Source organism: Ciconia boyciana, chromosome 6, assembly GCF_034638445.1.
Source record: "Ciconia boyciana chromosome 6, ASM3463844v1, whole genome shotgun sequence".
In the NCBI taxonomy this organism is placed as follows: domain Eukaryota; kingdom Metazoa; phylum Chordata; class Aves; order Ciconiiformes; family Ciconiidae; genus Ciconia; species Ciconia boyciana.
In genome coordinates, this window is record NC_132939.1 from 20,464,057 (window position 1) to 20,481,785 (window position 17,729).

The 17,729-nt window shown below is 41.0% G+C and overlaps 1 protein-coding gene across 18 annotated transcripts in view; it reads right to left on the reverse strand.

The window, feature by feature from the left end:
- TSPAN4 (tetraspanin 4) overlaps positions 1-17,729 on the reverse strand; it is a 469,335-nt gene that overhangs the window by 281,751 nt on the left and 169,855 nt on the right. For 12 of the 18 annotated variants that reach the window (XR_012042902.1, XM_072863709.1, XM_072863711.1 and 9 more), the window contains one exon: positions 6,680-6,839. The exons of 5 other annotated variants lie outside the window; for them this stretch is intronic. Coding sequence is in view for 12 of the 13 variants with exons in the window: in XM_072863706.1 (XP_072719807.1) it covers positions 6,680-6,839 (160 nt within the window). In the remaining variant the exon portion in view is untranslated. Of the gene's footprint in view, positions 1-6,679; positions 6,840-7,742; positions 7,782-17,729 lie in introns of all 18 variants that reach the window. One more of the 18 variants, XM_072863710.1, reaches the window with a different exon arrangement.

Here is a 17,729-nt window from a genome sequence, read left to right on the forward strand (position 1 = left end):
CTGAATGCCTCCACTTTTTCTTCATCCCTAATAAGTCTGATGACCATCTTCAACAAGTATCAGTCCAATGTTTTCTTTAGACCTCCTCTTGCTATTAACGTACTTTAAAAAGCCCTTCTTGTTATCTGAAACAACACTGGCCAGTTTCAACTCTAATTGAGCTTTGGCCTTTTGTGTCTTCTCCCTACATATACAAACCACAGCTCTGTAATCTTCCTGCAAAGCCTGACCTCGCCTTCCAGAGATCACACAATTTCTTTTTCCTCTTGAGCTCCATGAGGAGTTCCCTGTTCAGCCAAGCTGGCCTTCTGCCCTGCTTGCTTGACTTTAGACACAGTGGAATTGCCTGCTCCTGTGCTTCTAAAAGGTAGTTTTTAGGACTCACCAGCACTCGTGGACTCCTAAGCCCTCAAAAGCAGATTCCCAGGGTACTCTGCTAAATAGCTCCCCGAATAGCTTACAGTTTGCTCTCCTGAAGTCCAGGGTAGCAACTCTGCTGCCCTTTTTTCTTATTACACTGAAAATGTTAAACTCAACCATTTCATGATCACTGTGGTCAAGACAGCCACCTACCATTACATCCCCATGAATCCTTCTCTATTCACAATTAGCAAGTCTAGGAGGGCATCTTTCCTAGTTGGCTCACTGAATACCTGTGACCTTATCTCCTACAAACTTCAAGAATCACAGTAGTATGATGTTCCCAGTTGATGTCTGGGAAGTTGAAATCTCCCATAAGGACAAGGGCTACCGATCCAGAAATTTCTCATAATTGCCTGTAGAATAACTAATTAGTGCATACATCCTGGCTGGGTGATCGGTACTAGACACCCACTACAACATCTCCTTTGTTTTCCATCCCCCTAATCCTCACCAGAGGCTCTCAACCATATCGTCACTAACTATAAGGGCTGTACAATCAAACCTCTCCCTTACGTACAGTGCGACACCTCCACCTCACCTGCCCTGCATATCCCTCCTGAACAAAGTGCTTGCTTACTTTCGCAGAGGCTATACAAATGGCTCAGATGAATTCCATCCTGTTGATCCAGGAACATAAGATCCTTGTTCAAAATCCTGCAGGCATCCACGAAACCATAGCATTAGGTTTCAATTGCATTTACTCACTTTGTGAGTGCCTTAATCTGCTCACAAAATGAGATCTCTGAAGCAAAGCTCTTCCATACCCGTATGTCTATACAGTCCCTGTTACAATAGTGTCTTGCACAGTTGGGCGCTACAGCTGTCTTTGTAATCTGCAAGATCAAAGGCTAAAAAGTTGACAGATTCTTATATAGACTCAAGAACACTGTGAGATGTGCTTCATTCTAGAGATCACATAGGTTTAACAGAAGAAAAAAATAATTTCTTATCTTATTAGCATTCCAAATACCCAAACTGTCTTTAGTGTCTATGCTGGGAGAGAAGATAGGGTTTGCAGAAGAAACATGTATTTACTTAGCCACCTGCCTCACCTCCACTCTACCTACCAACACAGCTCATTCCCTGCAGCTGCATCCTCAGATTTTAGTCCTTACGCAACAGGAACGGTTCTTCAGCATGGCACAGTAAGAGCTACTAGTGAGAATCTGTAACACCAGGAGCCAATACAGCTATTATCACAAACCTTCTACCCAAACCCATTCTCAGAGACATAGGTAGAAACACCAAATATTTTAACCTTTTTTAAAAAAAATTGTTGCAGTGAATCTACTACTGATTTGCAGTGGCTATCCCGTACCTTGTAAACATTTACCAACCCTCACAGGAAACCAGCAGAAGAATGCACAAGCACTTTTTAAACCACCTCACATAATCCTCTTTCAAGCACACTCCCATGTATCACAAATTAATAGCTCTTTCCCTCTTTCTCTCATCCTGTAGTGTTAGCCTATTGTTGCTACAAACCCACTTTGTACCTCCTATATCCACATCAAAACTGGAACGGGCTGCCATGCTCAAGAAGATGCACAACATGTTAAACAGTAAAGCAAATTAAACCCCATAGATTATAATCTGATCCTGACATTGAATATGCTAGGGTGTAATCTCCATCAAAAGGAAGATCAAAGTGGCAGCATACAGGATTGGAGTCTTACGTTTTATCTAAATCTACTTCCTGAAGGGTCTTTTATATTGTGCTGGTTTTGTCTGGGATAGAGTTGATTTTCTCCATAGGAGCTAGTATGGGGCTATGTTTTGGATTTGTGCTGGAAACAGTGTTGATAACACAGGGATGTTTTCGTTACTGCTGAGCAGTGCTTACACTGAGTCAAGGCCTTTTCTGCTTCTCACACCACCCCACCGGTGAGTAGGATGGGGGTGCGCAAGAAGTCGGGAGGGGACACAGCTGGGACAGCTGACCCCAACTGACCAAAGGGATATTCCACACCATATAATGTCATGCTCAGCATATAAAGCTGGGGGAAGAAGAAGGAAAGAGGGGACATTCGAAGTGATGGCGTTTGTCTTCCCAAGTAACCGTTATGCGTGATGGAGCCCTGCTTTCCCGGAGATGGCTGAACACCTGCCTGCCCATGGGAAGTAGTGAAGGAATTCCTTGTTTTGCTTTGCTTGCGTGCGCGGCTTTTGCTTTCCCTGTCAAACTGTCTTTATCTCAACCCACGAGTTTTCTTACTTTCACCTTTCTGATTCTCTCCCCCATCCCACCAGGGGGGAGTGAGCAAGCGGCTGTGAGGTGCTTAGTTGCTGGCTGGGGTTAAACCGTGACAATATCCATATTTTAATTCCTGTTTCACTTTTTCAGTGTCACCTGCACCCACAATGATGCTGCATTTAAATTTCCAACTTGCAAGACAGGGCTTGAAAAAACACCTTTCCCTGTAGTGAGTAGGAGGTTTTTCCTGCTGAAAACAGAGGAATGTATCAAAATCAAAACTTAATCTAAATTTCCACTGAACACACCTTTTTTTCCCCATTGCTATCCCTTTGTATTTGTCTGCTTTGTTTTGACTTCTTCATTAAAAGCTAATCTTGTAAAATGTTATATTTAAATGGAAATGGAACCACCTGCACTGCAAGTAATTACTCCTTAATTACACACCAGGATACCACTGGGGACAAAGATGCCCAGGAAGCACACTCTGGTGCACAATTGTTGTCCTCAGTGCAACTATGGAGTGGCCAGTCTGGCTTTTTGTAGGTAAACCTCTCATTTCATCACAGAAGTCAATACTTCAAGGAATGCGATTGGCAGAATTAGCACGCTTGTATAATTTTTTTGAGGGATATTGTGACTGTTTACTCAGCTCCTCCTCAGGTTTTGTCTTAACACACAGCACACTCCAAGGCCTGGCGCATACTGGGAGCAGTGTCATTGGGTCAAAGTGAGAGCAACATGTCCGCCGGACACAGCGGGCAGGAAGAGATAAGGGCCGTTCTGCAGCTGTTCTTACCTGCAGTGTGCTGTCCCCTGCATCCATCATCTCCTGTATGTCTGCAAAGTACCTGCCTGGCAATTTCTTCAAAATCCCCTAACTGATGGAAATGGTACAGACCCAGCTTCCAAGCTGGAAGGTAGAAATGTGTCAACTTACCAAAAAAGCTTTTGATGCAGATCCAACACAGCAGCCAGACTGCTGAGACTTTAAGAAAAAAAAAAAAAAAAAAAACAAACACCAAGCAAACAAACACCACCACCACCACGCCCCCAAAGAAACAACAACAAAAAAAAACAAACAAAAAAAACCAAAACTGATATAATGTTTGTAAACTCTGACCACTGTTTCTGCCTGTTCTGGCTCAACAAGTTGATGAACCTTTCCAAACTTGTGGGTTTTTAATTCTAATACTCAAAGTGCTACATGAAGACTACAAGAGAGAATATTATATCTCAACACATTATATCTTTCTCAACACTCATCACTTTTTTTTCTCAAACTAAATTGGAAACACCCTCGAATAGGATCAGCATTTGAACTGAAACATGCTATAAAATGTAGAAGGCGGTTTTCACAGGGAAAAGAGGAATATGATCAGTTAAAATTCATTTCTTTCCACATCTTATAAGGTATTTGTTTCAACATCTAGGTTGTAAGTCCTCCCTGTAGCAAAGTCACCTTTATGGATGCCATTATTTTACTTTAGGAGATAAAAACAACCTTGCCACACAAAGGCCACTCCTCTGCATCATTCAAATATGTGTATCTGACTTTTGGGCTCCACTGAAGCCTCAAGCTTCAGAGAATCTGGTGTTCGTTTTGTTCAAAGTGAATGCCACGTGTCTGACAGTTGGTAAATTGAGTCTCTCTTGTTTCCTGGGCAGTTCTTCTCACTTGTTATCTTTCAGTGCCCTGAAAAAGATTGCTTTCAAAATTAAACTTGTCAAGTCAACCAGTTCACTTCTGAACAATCTCTAGAATGTGTGCCTTTTGAGTCAATGCACTTTCATTCATTCATTTAGGGCACCTTGAGAATCAATGCAATGAAAGAAAACACTGGTAACCCACTCCCACAGACGATGGTAACTCATAATGCAACAGAATTGTGTAAGCATTTAGTATGTATACATACAGGTGTTTAAACACACATATATGGCTATATGTCTGTAAACACATACGGCTGTTATTACCACTTGCAGACCAAGTGTTAGCAAATCTGAAATGAAATCAGAAAACTAGATGAAGTGTAATAAAGACCAGTCAGTGAGATAACTGGATGGCATTTCTGTTGCCAAGCATGGCAGCTTCTGCACCATCCAGAATACTGTGCACAACAGGACATGAGGCACATGCAAGAGCTGGGATGTGCCGGTACTTCATTATGCCTGATAGATTCTGTGCCTGATAGCCTAAAGCCTGCAGTGGAAGATGTAAGTTAAAAAGCAAAATTAAAAGCAACCACCCCCCACCCCAACACTTCCCACCTTACCCCACCATTATTCTCTCAGAAATGTAAACTCTTAGAAAAGTATGACCTTTCATTAAGTATAGTAAGAAGTCTTATACTTTCGAGATACCGATTTTTTGGAGAAAAAAAAATGTAAGTAAAAATCTGCCCTTCAATTCTTCCTAAAACTGACACAGCACTCAATCTGATTTGATAGGCATTCAAGCCTACAAGCATGTTCGTAAAGTTAAGCGCCTGTTTTTGTGCTCTGTTAGGGAAGTACAAGTTTAAACAGCAGTTCAAGGTTAAGAAATTGCATATAGAGCTTCGCTGAAATCCAGATCTGAAGCCACAGGGATTTCAAAATTGTCTAGAGACTAAGCAAGAGTAAGTCAAGTTAGCAGTTAGCTGTGGAGGGTACATGAGACCAACAAAACCTGTAGGAAGCTTTATTTGCTCCTGCAGTGAGCCTAACTATGCCCAAATGGCTCATCACACCAACAACTGTAGGTGGACAGGGATGAACAGGAGATGCACCCTCAGAGAGATCTAAACCCCACTCCAAGCAAGAGGTAGGAATTAATACTATACACAGAGAGAGCAACTCTGCAGCCGTGTCCAAGGGAAAGAACTAATCAGCCAGAATGTGCTATCTGGAACTGTATTTCCCTTCATATTCAGGGCTTTCCCAAGAGGAAGGTAATACCAGACAGGAGACCAGCATTTGCAAGGAAACACAATGCAACAAGTCATTAACCATTAGCAAACATAGTTTTATTGTTAGTAAATTAGATATAACAGTAGATTACTTGCTCTTTGTAGTCCCACCTTGAGAGGCATTTCATATGGGGGAGGGTCTCAACTTGCTCATCCATGTTTAAATTCAGGCTTCACCAGGCCTCCTGGAGAGATTTTACTGCAAAGCATCTTTGTACTTGCTGTGTTCTTCACAGCACTAGGAGATGCTGGAGATCTTCCCACTTGGAAAGCAATTCTTCTAAATTGGAAAGAAGGCACAACACCTTCCCATCATCCTGTCATATTGGAGTTTGAACTCTTTTTGACACTAGATTGTGTCAAAAATAAAAAAAAAAAAATGCAAATTGACAGCTTCTGCAAAGCTTAGGAACTTTCTTTGATCTCAATTAATCTGCTTTAGAAACTAGCCCATAACACCATCTGACACGCAGAAAAGAACAGAATTTCTCAAAAGGAAAGCAGTTGCTGCCAAAGTTGGCCTTTGCTCCTCTTCCTTAGAGGCAAACAAGAGTATGGAAAAAAAAGAAATAATACACCCAGAAACCATAAGGGGTATGAGGGACCACTGTACTCAAGGCTTCTAAGAAATGAACATCATGTTTTCACAGTCTGCTTTTCTATAGGAATAAAGATACATATATACACACATGCATAAATACAAATATATTATGAAGAGAGTATGCCATCTTACACAAATTTTTGCACAATGCTTGCTTGACTACAAATAAGGCTGTAAAGCGTCTTGACTTTTTTCCAGATGTGATATCGAATTGGTTAAAAACTTGGTTTTGTCACAATCAGCTCTATCACAGACTTCCCATAGAACAAGGAGACAGAAAGAATACTTGGACTTCTCCCTGTTCAGAATGACTGATCTTGATGAGTACCTTCAAAGGTTTTTCTGTGTCCTTATACTAATAAATATATTTCTGCTAATGTGCATCTAACAATGTGCCCCAAAAAGATTTTAAAGGAGGTGGTTCAACTGGCAGTAGCAGCTCCATAGAACGCTCTCCATGGATTACCTTTACCACACATTACCACACATTGGATTACCTTTACCACACGTTACCTTTGCTGATTTCATTGTCCACACGCGCTAGGTGAGATGAGACAATCTGCACCCTCCTATACATGCTGTATCCTCTGTAACCCAGACAGCGCAAGAGAGCTCTCCCATGGCTGGAAAGACGTCCTAGCAGTAAAAGTCTTCCCTTCCATGACCTTTTTTTCTGTGTTATGGAATGAAGACATGGTATGAAGTTAGCCAACATTAAACACTCCCTGCTAAATAATCTGGCCATCCTTTTCTCTCTTTCCAAAGAAGAGCTATTCCCCTCCTTCAGCTTTTCTGGCAGGCCACTTCTTTTTGACCTTGCCAATACATACTTCTAAAATTATAGATATTACCCATTGTGGTCAGGAGATAAACATTATTATTTATGTGTTTGGCAAGAGAGGGGACAGAGAATCAGTGACCAACCAACGTATGTTAATGTCCGTGAGGACATTTCAATTTAAGTCCAAGGACTTTCCAGATATACATCAAGGGACATGGCTAACATCCATCATGAGAATCTCCATTTTTCTGTCCCTCCACAATTGTAACAGAACTACACAATGGCAAAATTGCTTGTACTTAGCAAGACCTTGTTACTCAAAGTGCTTTGGAGAACACACTTTATACATATGGAAAGCTTCATAACATGCTTGCAATCTATTTTCTATATTTAGGTTTGAATATTCTGTCTTCTGCAGGAATACTACAAAAAAAAAAAAGAGGTCAGCAACTGTTAAGCAGAACTTCATTTGCTGTCATTTATCATACCAGGCTGCTTTTCAAAAAGCAATATGAAATCAAGCTTGTTGAAATCCATCCATATGACAAATGCTTATTTCCTGTCTCTGCTTCAATTTTATAGTGACATGCCTGCCCTTACTAGACTTAGTACCTGCTGAAGTCAAAAGAAACTTAAAGAAATTCAAAATGGCAAAGAAGATCTAAATCTTTGCCACATACATGTCCAGAAATCCTAACTAAGGGCTGACTAAACACCAAAAACCAGAACAAGCCTTCATCTCAGATAAACTATCTTTCACTTGCACACTATCAAAATTTAAAAAAATACCGTTACCTGAAGCTCCCTTCAGTCCTTCAGGAAGTTCCTATTAAACTATAAAGCAATAGATAAAATTTGGCAAAATTAACAAAAAAAAAAACCCAAACCTATAGCTCAGAGACACTAGAAGCATTATTCAGTTGATAAGGAATTGCACAGATTTAACCTCAAACTAAATTTGAAACAGCTCTATGACAACAGAAAGACATGTTGAGACTGAGCCTGTAAATAGACCTTGCATCTTCCAAAACCATTACAAACAGCATCTCTGCACTTTCAGAAAAGTTATGCTTAAATGATTAAATTAATAGAAATGAAATATGCACTTGCACTATGGAATGGAATTCCAGAATGCTAACTTCCTTTTACAATTCCACTGGCAGGAGATAACTAGCTTGTGAATTCATAACACAGAGTATATGACTTGCTCTTGGCCTACCTTTAGTGCCTTCATACTGATAACTCTTAAGACCATTTTCAGATGAGAGGAGCTTTCATGATTATGATAGTCAGCATGAAGAGCAGGGGGTGGTGGGTAAATTAAAGTTTAGCTACAATTTACCAGTCATATCAGGAGCTGGTATAAAATTGCATCACTCTATTAAGGCTGTAGTTCCACATAATTATTTTTACTGACAGCACATCTGATTTAAGAAGGCTAACTCTCCTCTGCAGTGCAACTCTGCTCTCCTCACAGCAGAGTCCACTGTCATCTTATTTAAGCTGATTCAGTTGCTTGCATTGCCATACTCTAAATTGGAGCTGTGAAATCAGGCAGCTAAAATAATGCAAACATAAATAAATGAAACTTTAATGAAGCTATGGTAACTTCCACCAGTTTTGAATCCGACCCTGTGTTGTTCATGAACTGTAACTACTTCTTGATTTCAGGAATTTATTTGTGTTTCTGTCATTTGGGTCTAAACAGTGACTGCAGGGAGACAGCGACCTCTAAACAGACCACCACGTTCATCAGCCGCACACTGGGTGCAAAGTGTTGGAGTTATTTTGGTCAGTGCTATACTCTATTATATGTATCATATTTCCCCCTTAGCATAAATGAAAGGTGAGGGTGAACTCACATCTGTTTGCAGGCCATGAGTTTTAAACATCTTCTATTCAGCCAAACAGTCCTGGACTAGGGAGACCTTTTGAAGCAATTGGGACTAAATAAGGATCAACTAATTTCTGTTGCTCAGAAAAGGGAGCAATATCAAGCTCTTGGGGCTGACCTGAAGCCAAGACCTTCAGTGAGAGATTAAGTGCTCCATTTTCCACCTGGAGTCAGAGCAGATCCCCTGAGAACCAACCACAGGCATTTGCACACAGCCAAGCCAGGTCAGGTCTTGGCCAACTAAAAGATGCTGGTTCACCAGAACTGCAGACAACGAACCTAAAGTAAGCAGAATGTCAAGAACATGAGGAAGCAGTGGTCCCACACACCAAAGAACACAAGGCCGTTCATGAGGTCCATGCAGAGGAAAGACTTTTTTGATGGAGAAGCAACTGTGCACACTGCCCAGGGGAAGGGGCAGGGGCCATGTGCTTAAGCAAGCTGAAGGTTATCCCTAGCTCTTGTTTATTCAGTAGATATTTGCCTTTGGTATCTTTTCCCATTCCTATTGGAAATAGCTGAGCTATCTCACCAAATTTCTGTGAAGCTTCATCCAGACAATGATAAAACTGTAAGGTCCTTAGATGAATGATACCACAGAGGTGAATAGCATTTACTTTTTTCAGTTTTAAATATTGCTACTCTGACGATGGCCTTGGCTGCAGTGCAGCTGAGGGCTGCCTCCTTCCTTTGGGGACCTTGGAGAGAGCTGTGGGAGCTGCTTTTGGGCTTTTTTGGGGCTGAGACTCTACCATTTGGCCCCCAGCTAAGCTACAGCATCAATCCTGGAGCAACAGCAGAGCTCATGCATTTGTCAGTACCTTTAGACAGGCACAAATAATTCACAGGCCAGTGGGTGGCTGTGACAGACAGCAGCCTCTGAGTGATGAAGGCCAAGTTCTCTGCTGAAGTGAACTGGGACAGCGTAGCAGGGAAGCCACCAGAGCTCCAGCTCTGAAGAGCGGGGAGCCCAGCCTATCCAAAGTCACCAAGCAATTCCTGTGTATTAACAACTACTCATTTCAATTTCATCAGGATCTTGCAGCCTCTCCCTGCATTTTCTCCTCTGTTTCCACTCCCTTTGCTTCTGTTTTTTCTCTCCCTCAGTACTCTTCTCTTGCCTTTTTCCAGACTTTTCCATTAGACACATCTCATCCCCTCACATCTTGCTTCATATGACGCACTGACCTCCTCCCCTCATTTTATGAGCCAAATATCTTTGTCTGACTTAAGAGATATTTCCACATTTAAACTCTGCTGTTATGAAAGTGATGGAGGAAAAGGGTGGGAGTTTTGTGGAGTCAGCACACAGATACGCAGTGCAGTGTTTCAGTCTGTGGTACACATTTTTAGATGAAGAGTCGAGAAGATTGTTTGCTTCTGCTAGTTTAAAGAACCTGACTCATTACTGGGGGCACTCTCTGAGCTACTTTAAGCAAGCAGTGAGGTTCAAAAGCAATGCCAACTGTAATCACAGTAGGTCCTGGTATGCTTAGAAATTAATCAAAGTAACTACTGCAGAATAAATACTTTCAAGTGGTTTCAAGAGTTCAATTTCTATATAGACACTCTTACTCCAGAACAAATGTCCTCATAGGGGATTATATCTATATAATTAACCTAAAATAGTTTATCCTAGGAAAAGTCCAGGAGTAGACAGATCTTGGGATTTGGCTGATTACACAGAGAAAACCTTCCAATCAAACTCACTTTCCCTACAGCTTTGCTTATTTTGTTTCAACTTCATTTCAAGCCTTTACTGCCTACTTAGGTCACTTCCACTACAACCTTACAGAAGAAACTAGAGAAGGAAAAGCATCCACTGCATTGAGGAGAAATATAGATAGGAATAAGAATAGGCAGTGCTATAAAGAGAATACAGCATTTCCCCCTGTGGTAACCAGCCATAACAGTTTGTGGGTTGAGACCAGAGGAAGAGCTCTCATTACACCAGGCAAGGAGCTAATGAACATAGCTGTGACTCTGTGTTGCTAAACACCAGGCAAGCAGAAGACAGGGTATGTATCACTGAAGGGGCATGCTCCAGGATAATATTATTTTAATATCTCTTTTTTTCCTGAGTTGGCCAGCCAATAATACTACAAGCTGGATTGAAGGAGACAGGCTTGGAGCTTGTTTCAAATCTCTTGGAATAGATGAGGGTCTTTGAACTGAAAGGACTCTGGATCAGGACTTTAGTGTGGCTCCTATCCCTCACTGTGAGTCTACACCCAGCAGCCAAGAAGAAAAAACAGGGGTTCTGCCTCTTTACTACCTTGCTCCCTCCTTTCTGTGCCTGGTGAAGTCCTGGCCAAACTGAGGGGAGAAAAAGCTTACCTGCTATTGTAACAAAAGGAAAACATTATATCTCATGCTTACAAAACCCTATTACTGTGAACACCATTGAGAAGTTCAAGCTGCCAATAACTGCCATTTGCTTTTAAAGAGGGGTGCAGGCTGGGCTTCATAGTGAAGAGAGGAAGAATTAGTTATACTGCTAACCACCTTGCATGACTTGTTTCCACCACAGAGTGTGCTTTATGCTAACTTCTCTGCTCACAGCATACAGCTCTTTTTCTCCCCTTATCTTTTCCTGAACTCCAGGAAAGACTCCCCACCATCGCAACCTCCTCAGGTTACACTGACAGAGCTCCAGCTAGCAAACACGTGATGGTCCAAAGCAGCCTCTCTTGGCCCCTTTGCTTAAAGGGAAAAGTTTTCATGACCTGTCCATTAACTGTAGAGTTAAGCAGAAAAAATATAAAAGTGATAACACTGATCAGGTTGTGCAATTCACCCAGCTTCCCAAAAGCTCACCAAATATGGAAGCAGCAGAAGATGCATAAAAAGCAGAGGCTAGAGACTTTTTTCTGAAACAGATGTTCTGTCTACTACAATCCCACTTAACTGCCTTTGGCATCATAGCCCATGCCTGAAAAGCCATCACCTCAGAAATGCTAGTATTTTCCAGATGTATTATACCCATTAGCATCACCTTCAAAACCATATTTCTTGGGGGTCTCCAAGGAGTTTAAAGACAAGTTTGTATCTACACTAGTGAAGTAGGGAAAAGCCAGCTCAGACAGAAGTCTTCCTTTTAGTACTCTCCACATTGTATCTTTGCAGCCAAATATTTTCAAAAGAGTCCTTTACTCAAATTTTCAGAGGAGCTCTGGTCTACCACTAAGGCAGTTGAAGAGGGGAAGAGCAGTTTATAAATGTGCTTGGAGCTCTGCTGCTCCTGAGATGACACCAAAGGTCAGACTTTTTCAGTACCCAAGGGACATGCAGCATCCTGAGCACCTGGAAGACAGGGCCACCTATTTAAGGAATTAGGAACTAACTGAGCTGGTAATTTTTGCCTCATTCTTCTACAGCCGTAAAACACACCCTAAATCAGAAAGCAAATAGTCAGTACCATCTCTGACCATATGAAATTGTTCCTGTTTTCAGTCTCTTTATCCACTCCAAGCCAATCTTGTCACCATTGCTTTCAGAAGCCTGATTTTATCTTTTTATCACTGCAGCTACAAGACAGCTTGACTGCAACGAACATGTTTGTAATAAAATCAGTTGACCCAGAAAAGAAGTGCTAACACCAGTCTGGATTAAAAAACAAATACAAGTAAATGCTCTCTCTGACTGTATGCAGTCCATGCTAAAATGCTGGAGCAATACGGGGACTGCTCTGTAAAAGGAGGCTGGAACCAAGGTCCCCTGGTTCTGCGCTTATGCCAGGTTCCTAAGCTTTCCTAAATTTTCCGGTTTTAAGCATGTGAGTGACCTACTTAAGAAAATGTAATTAAAATAAGCAAGAGTGCAATTATCTTTGCTTCAAGAAGGTCTAAAGTTTCCTATATTTTTTCTTAAAAAGCAGAGGCTTTCTCAGATGTTGTATATGATTAAGATAAAGAAATCTATTTTTGCAGAGCTCAGTTTTAGACTCGTTTTAGAACTGTGGATAATTTACTCACACAAAACATGCTTAATAACATGTGCCTGCTCTACTTGCTTGTTTCATTTACCTTAAGTTTCCTCTAATATGAAGAAAGCTCCTTCATAAAGGGACGGAGATTTTGGGTGCCAAGCCCAAGATCTACAGGACTCCAGAAACACTATAACAGCACATCTCGTCATCCAGGCTTCTGTTAATTAGATGCTTTTCATCTACTTTGACTCAAAATGGCAATGCAAAGTAAAATAGTGCGCTCACACACAGAAAACTGCAATTTTCCACTCTCAATTGTTTTTCTTTGCTTCTGATCTGACTCTCTGAGCTTTCTCCTAGCCACTCAAAAAAACCTTCCTACTTATAGTGCCTCCCAAAGGTCATAATCAAATCAAATATTTAACTTGTGTTCCCAAATGAAGAGTGTGTGTATATGCATGAAGGTGGAATCAGGAAATCATGAAGCACTGCAGAGAGGACTGGACACCAGAATACCACTACAAAAACACCCCAAAGCCATTAAATTTAAGAGATTTCAGCTGATGTCAAGCATGTCTGGAATGGCTGAAGAAGAAACAAGTTCCGTTTAAAAGATGACCGTATAAAAATGGCTCTTACTCCTCCAGGTAAATGGACTCCTTGTTAGCATATTACAGTTACCATTATCACATTACCGACAGTACACATCCAGCAGCAACATCAGTGGGTATTTTAATTACATCTGTCCTACTGTCTACAGCTAAGTCTGCTCTGGGAGCAGGAACGCGACTTCACTCCAGTGCGCTCCTTCCCTGCAGTGCCCATTCACGCTAACTGCAGATGCTGGGATGTTGGCAGTGTCAGAGGAAGACAAAGCTCAACCTGAATTTCACATTTTAGAGGCAGGGTGTGCAGGGCTTAAAACTGCTTTGTAGGATAGAGATATAAACAGCTTACCACAGAGGGTCTGGGATACTGTTTGTAATCAAATCTAAATCTCCTGAGCACCATTTTGTCCCAACCACAAGCCCAGATTTCTCCTTTACTGCCAAGCTGACACTCCAGTCTGTGAGTTCACATTTCATAGAAAAAAAGTAATGAAAGGAGCTCCTGTATTTCCTGTTTAACATTTCAGCCTTCTCAAGGGTAATAAAACAAAATCTCCCTACAACAACAGATAAGTCAGACAAATAAAATGTCAAACTACTTTAGAAATAAGCTAGTCAACAGAATAAATCTCTTCGGTAGCCATTAATTGCATTCTTCCATGCATTTGGCAAAGATGCTTCCAGAGGATGTGTGATAGCTAATACAAAAGGATGTGCTATTTTTGTATCTCTTCTTTAAAATTAATTTAGTGCTGACAAAAAGATACCTGATTAATATCTAGGGAACCTAAAACCTTCCCCACATCCTTAGGAGGAATGATACCATTGACAGTTCTATTAACAAACCAAAGCAGAGGCTGCACAGTCAGATAGAGGGAGCCCTGTGCTGAGACTCCAGGGCAGGGATCCTCATCCCAGTTCTCCTACCAGCCAAGTGACGATGGGGGCAAACTTGTTTCTCTGTTACATATCTGCAATGTGAGGTTAATCATACTTTACAAAACATTGAGATCTATCAGTGCAAAGCTCGTTGCAAGAGCTCTGTATTTTTGTTACTACCAAATTCCCTAGCTGCACCCATAACATAAAGGGAATAAAAATTCCATATCAACCAAATAAGCAGCTAAGTTGTGAGTAAAACAGCAATACGGGATACAGCCATATTTATTCGCTTGCATTGCTTCCTGCAAAACCAAGATGACAGTAAGAGCACATACTAATAGTTACTCAACATCACAAAACAAGAACATATCAGTTAGACTTAACTTTTCCTGTTATGCTTTCCAAATGACTTGCCATTGTCACCATAACACAGCATGAAAAATACTACACTCCTGAGCCTCTCTTTTTTATTAACCAGGTGCTCTGGGAATTTCTGTCTATCTCTAATCATAATTAAAAGTTGTTATTCCCATTTTCAATGTGGCTTGCTGGCAATTAAATCTATTTGGAAACAAACAACTTTTTTTTTCTTCCATAGAAATGATTTACTTGTTTTTAAAAAATAAAGTAGACCTGTTAAGTTGAAAAGCTAATTCTGATCCCTCCTTCTGCCTGCATGTTATTAATTAAGTTTCCTCATCTCCCAGTGACTCTCACTAGAGTTGGAGAAATTCAGCACCTCTCAGAAGGTGAGTGGGACCTTCAGAGAAGACTGCAATATGATAATGACACCTCTTGCAGCAAGCCCTGTTTCTGCCCTGAGAGCACAGGGATGTGCTAAGCAAAGTTCCAGCTTATGAGTTGTCTGAGAAAGGAATTTTTGAGGACTGTCTGGCACAGTGTGGTTCTTTCCTTGACTGAGGTGCCCATAGATGAGCAGAGGAAAACTCCTGGTTTGCAAATCTTTTCCCTGGGCTCAGATTCCTGGTCCTCTGCTTTCACAGTTTGGTATAAAATCAGGGTTTCACCTTCATGACTTTTGTTGCCATTTATAGTTGGAAAAGGGCTTTTCAAAGTGAGATTTTTCACTTCTTATTGATTACAGCTGTCAAAGGAGCCTGTAGGTTTTCTCCATCCTGTCAGCCTCAAGGTGTTTAGCATGGCAAACCAGTCTCCCTGTCACTAGTGAGGCAAGAAGCAGGAAGAGCTAAAGAAAAACAAAAAGTGGTGGGGAAAGCAAAGCATTACTCTCCTCCACAATGACTCCCTCCTACCATCAGGCACGCGGGCAAAAAGTCTTTTCATAGCACAAAGATCGTTTTACATCACTCAGAGTGTACAACCTGACAGCTTCTGGTCTAGACTCCTTGTCTGTGTATACGTACTGCACCGACACAGGCAGACATTTCCCTCCCTTTCTGCCAGTGAAAGGAAGACAACAGTGTGCCATTTTTCCACCGCATCATCTCCTCATCTGTACAGCAGAAGTGACCTTTTTGGCTAAATCTCACCTCCCAGTGATGCTGCACTTGAGATGACAATTCATACTGCCTGATTTCATTGGTGAAATACTACTTGGGAAACTCACGCTTCTTTTCTGTAATTTAAAGTACAAACACTATATCCAAATACATTCACTATCAGTGCAAACAGATGCCCCCAGCACTCATTCACCATGTTCCACTAGAAGCCCTTACATCACAGAAAACAAGGGTTTGTCCTTAGTCTGTAAAGGACAATCTTAAAGCTCAATATAAAAATTTTCTGCAGAGAAACAGATTTTGTTTGGGTTTTTTCCTGCACACTTTATACAGTAGTGCTGTGCACAATGCTGTAAGGATGAGGGAGTAAACACGGTCCTAAGAGCTGTATCCTCTAAATTATACAGTGATGCTGTGTGAATACTTACAGTAACAAAGCAAACAAAGAAGCCTCCTACTCTTCTCCGATCCTTGCCTATTGGCAGCTCTGCTTGAGTTAATGCTCATATGATCACATAAAACCAAAAAAATCGCCACTCGCAATGCAGAAAATTGGGTCAGTCCAGCTGCTGAAAGCCTGTGTTTGCTGCATCTCCTTGGCCTAAACCTATAATTCAGTTTGAGAATTGAAAGCAAAGTTGCTCAAGTTTTGACACAGTAATTCAGAAAACAAAACAAACCCCTAGTCCAATTACAGACTCTATTAAGTGGTAAATTATGGCCACTCTAGCAAATTAACCTGTTCTGTTTAACTGTAAAACCTACATGGACAGAATAGCCCTTCTGAGGGGCCTGTAATAACGACAGATATTTTAGTCTTCACAGATAACACAAAGGGTGAAAAAGTGACAAGAAGAGTTATTTTCTAGCATAAATCACTGAACTTTTGATTGATGCAATTCAATTGACCCAGGGTAATGTTAACTATATAGCACAGATCTTAATTCCAGTTGTAACTAATACGGAAGTCATAGATACATACAAAAGCAAAGAAAATACCTTTTCCTGCAAAGAACCAAAGAGCTAGGAGCTGGAAGAGAAGGGTCACTGAAAATGAAGCAACATAAAAATTCCTGATAGACACCAGCTTTTGAGAGTATGAGAATACCCAAGACAAAAGTTAATACCAATTAACATCAGATGCCCAACTTCAATTTCACTTCACACCACAGACCTTGGTCAAATCCTCAGTTTGCATATGCTGCAGAAGTCCACAGACCTACATGGATTTAAATAATCACCTGCAACTCCCAGTTAAAAGGCACACCATGCAGCCGTGATTGCTTTTCTGAGTGTCTCCAGTAGCTTGTCAACAGTGAGTGCTTGCCATTTGCTATCATGAGGATTTTTGTTTCAACTGCAAGCCAGAAATTATTTTTCTTTCCAGATTTCTGACAAAATCTGACTTTCAGCTGGAGGTTGGGGCTGGTCACTATGTCCACTGTAACTGTTTAAAGGAGACCAAAATAGGCAGTATTTAAGATAAACAAAAGAAAGACTAACCCTCCATTTAAAAGCTTCACCGCTTCGGATCCACCCACTTGGAAGTTATTACAGTGTTTTAGCTTTATTCTTCCGGAAGATTCAGAAATATTTTTCCCTACAGGGCTTCAGAGGGGACTGAACATAAACTCCAATGTATTGTCTTCTTCCTTTCTCCCCACTTCAGGGGCTGCGCTCTATGAGATTATCCTAAATGTATCTCGGGGTCTTAGTCATTCGTTGCTGGGTGATCACGTATATACTTACAGCAACTGTGCTAGATGCTGCAGCACCTCTTATTTAATCTGTTTATCTGTCCTTCCTTTACCACAGCGTATTCTTCAACACCTCCACCGTTTTTATAACATGATTTTTTCCCTATTCAAATACATAGACTGTGCACAAAAGATGCAGGTTCAAGGGAGAAAGAATGAAGACGGACAGATTTCATGCATGACTTCAGCAGACAGGATTTTATTTTTTTATTATTATTTTTTCTTAAGCAAT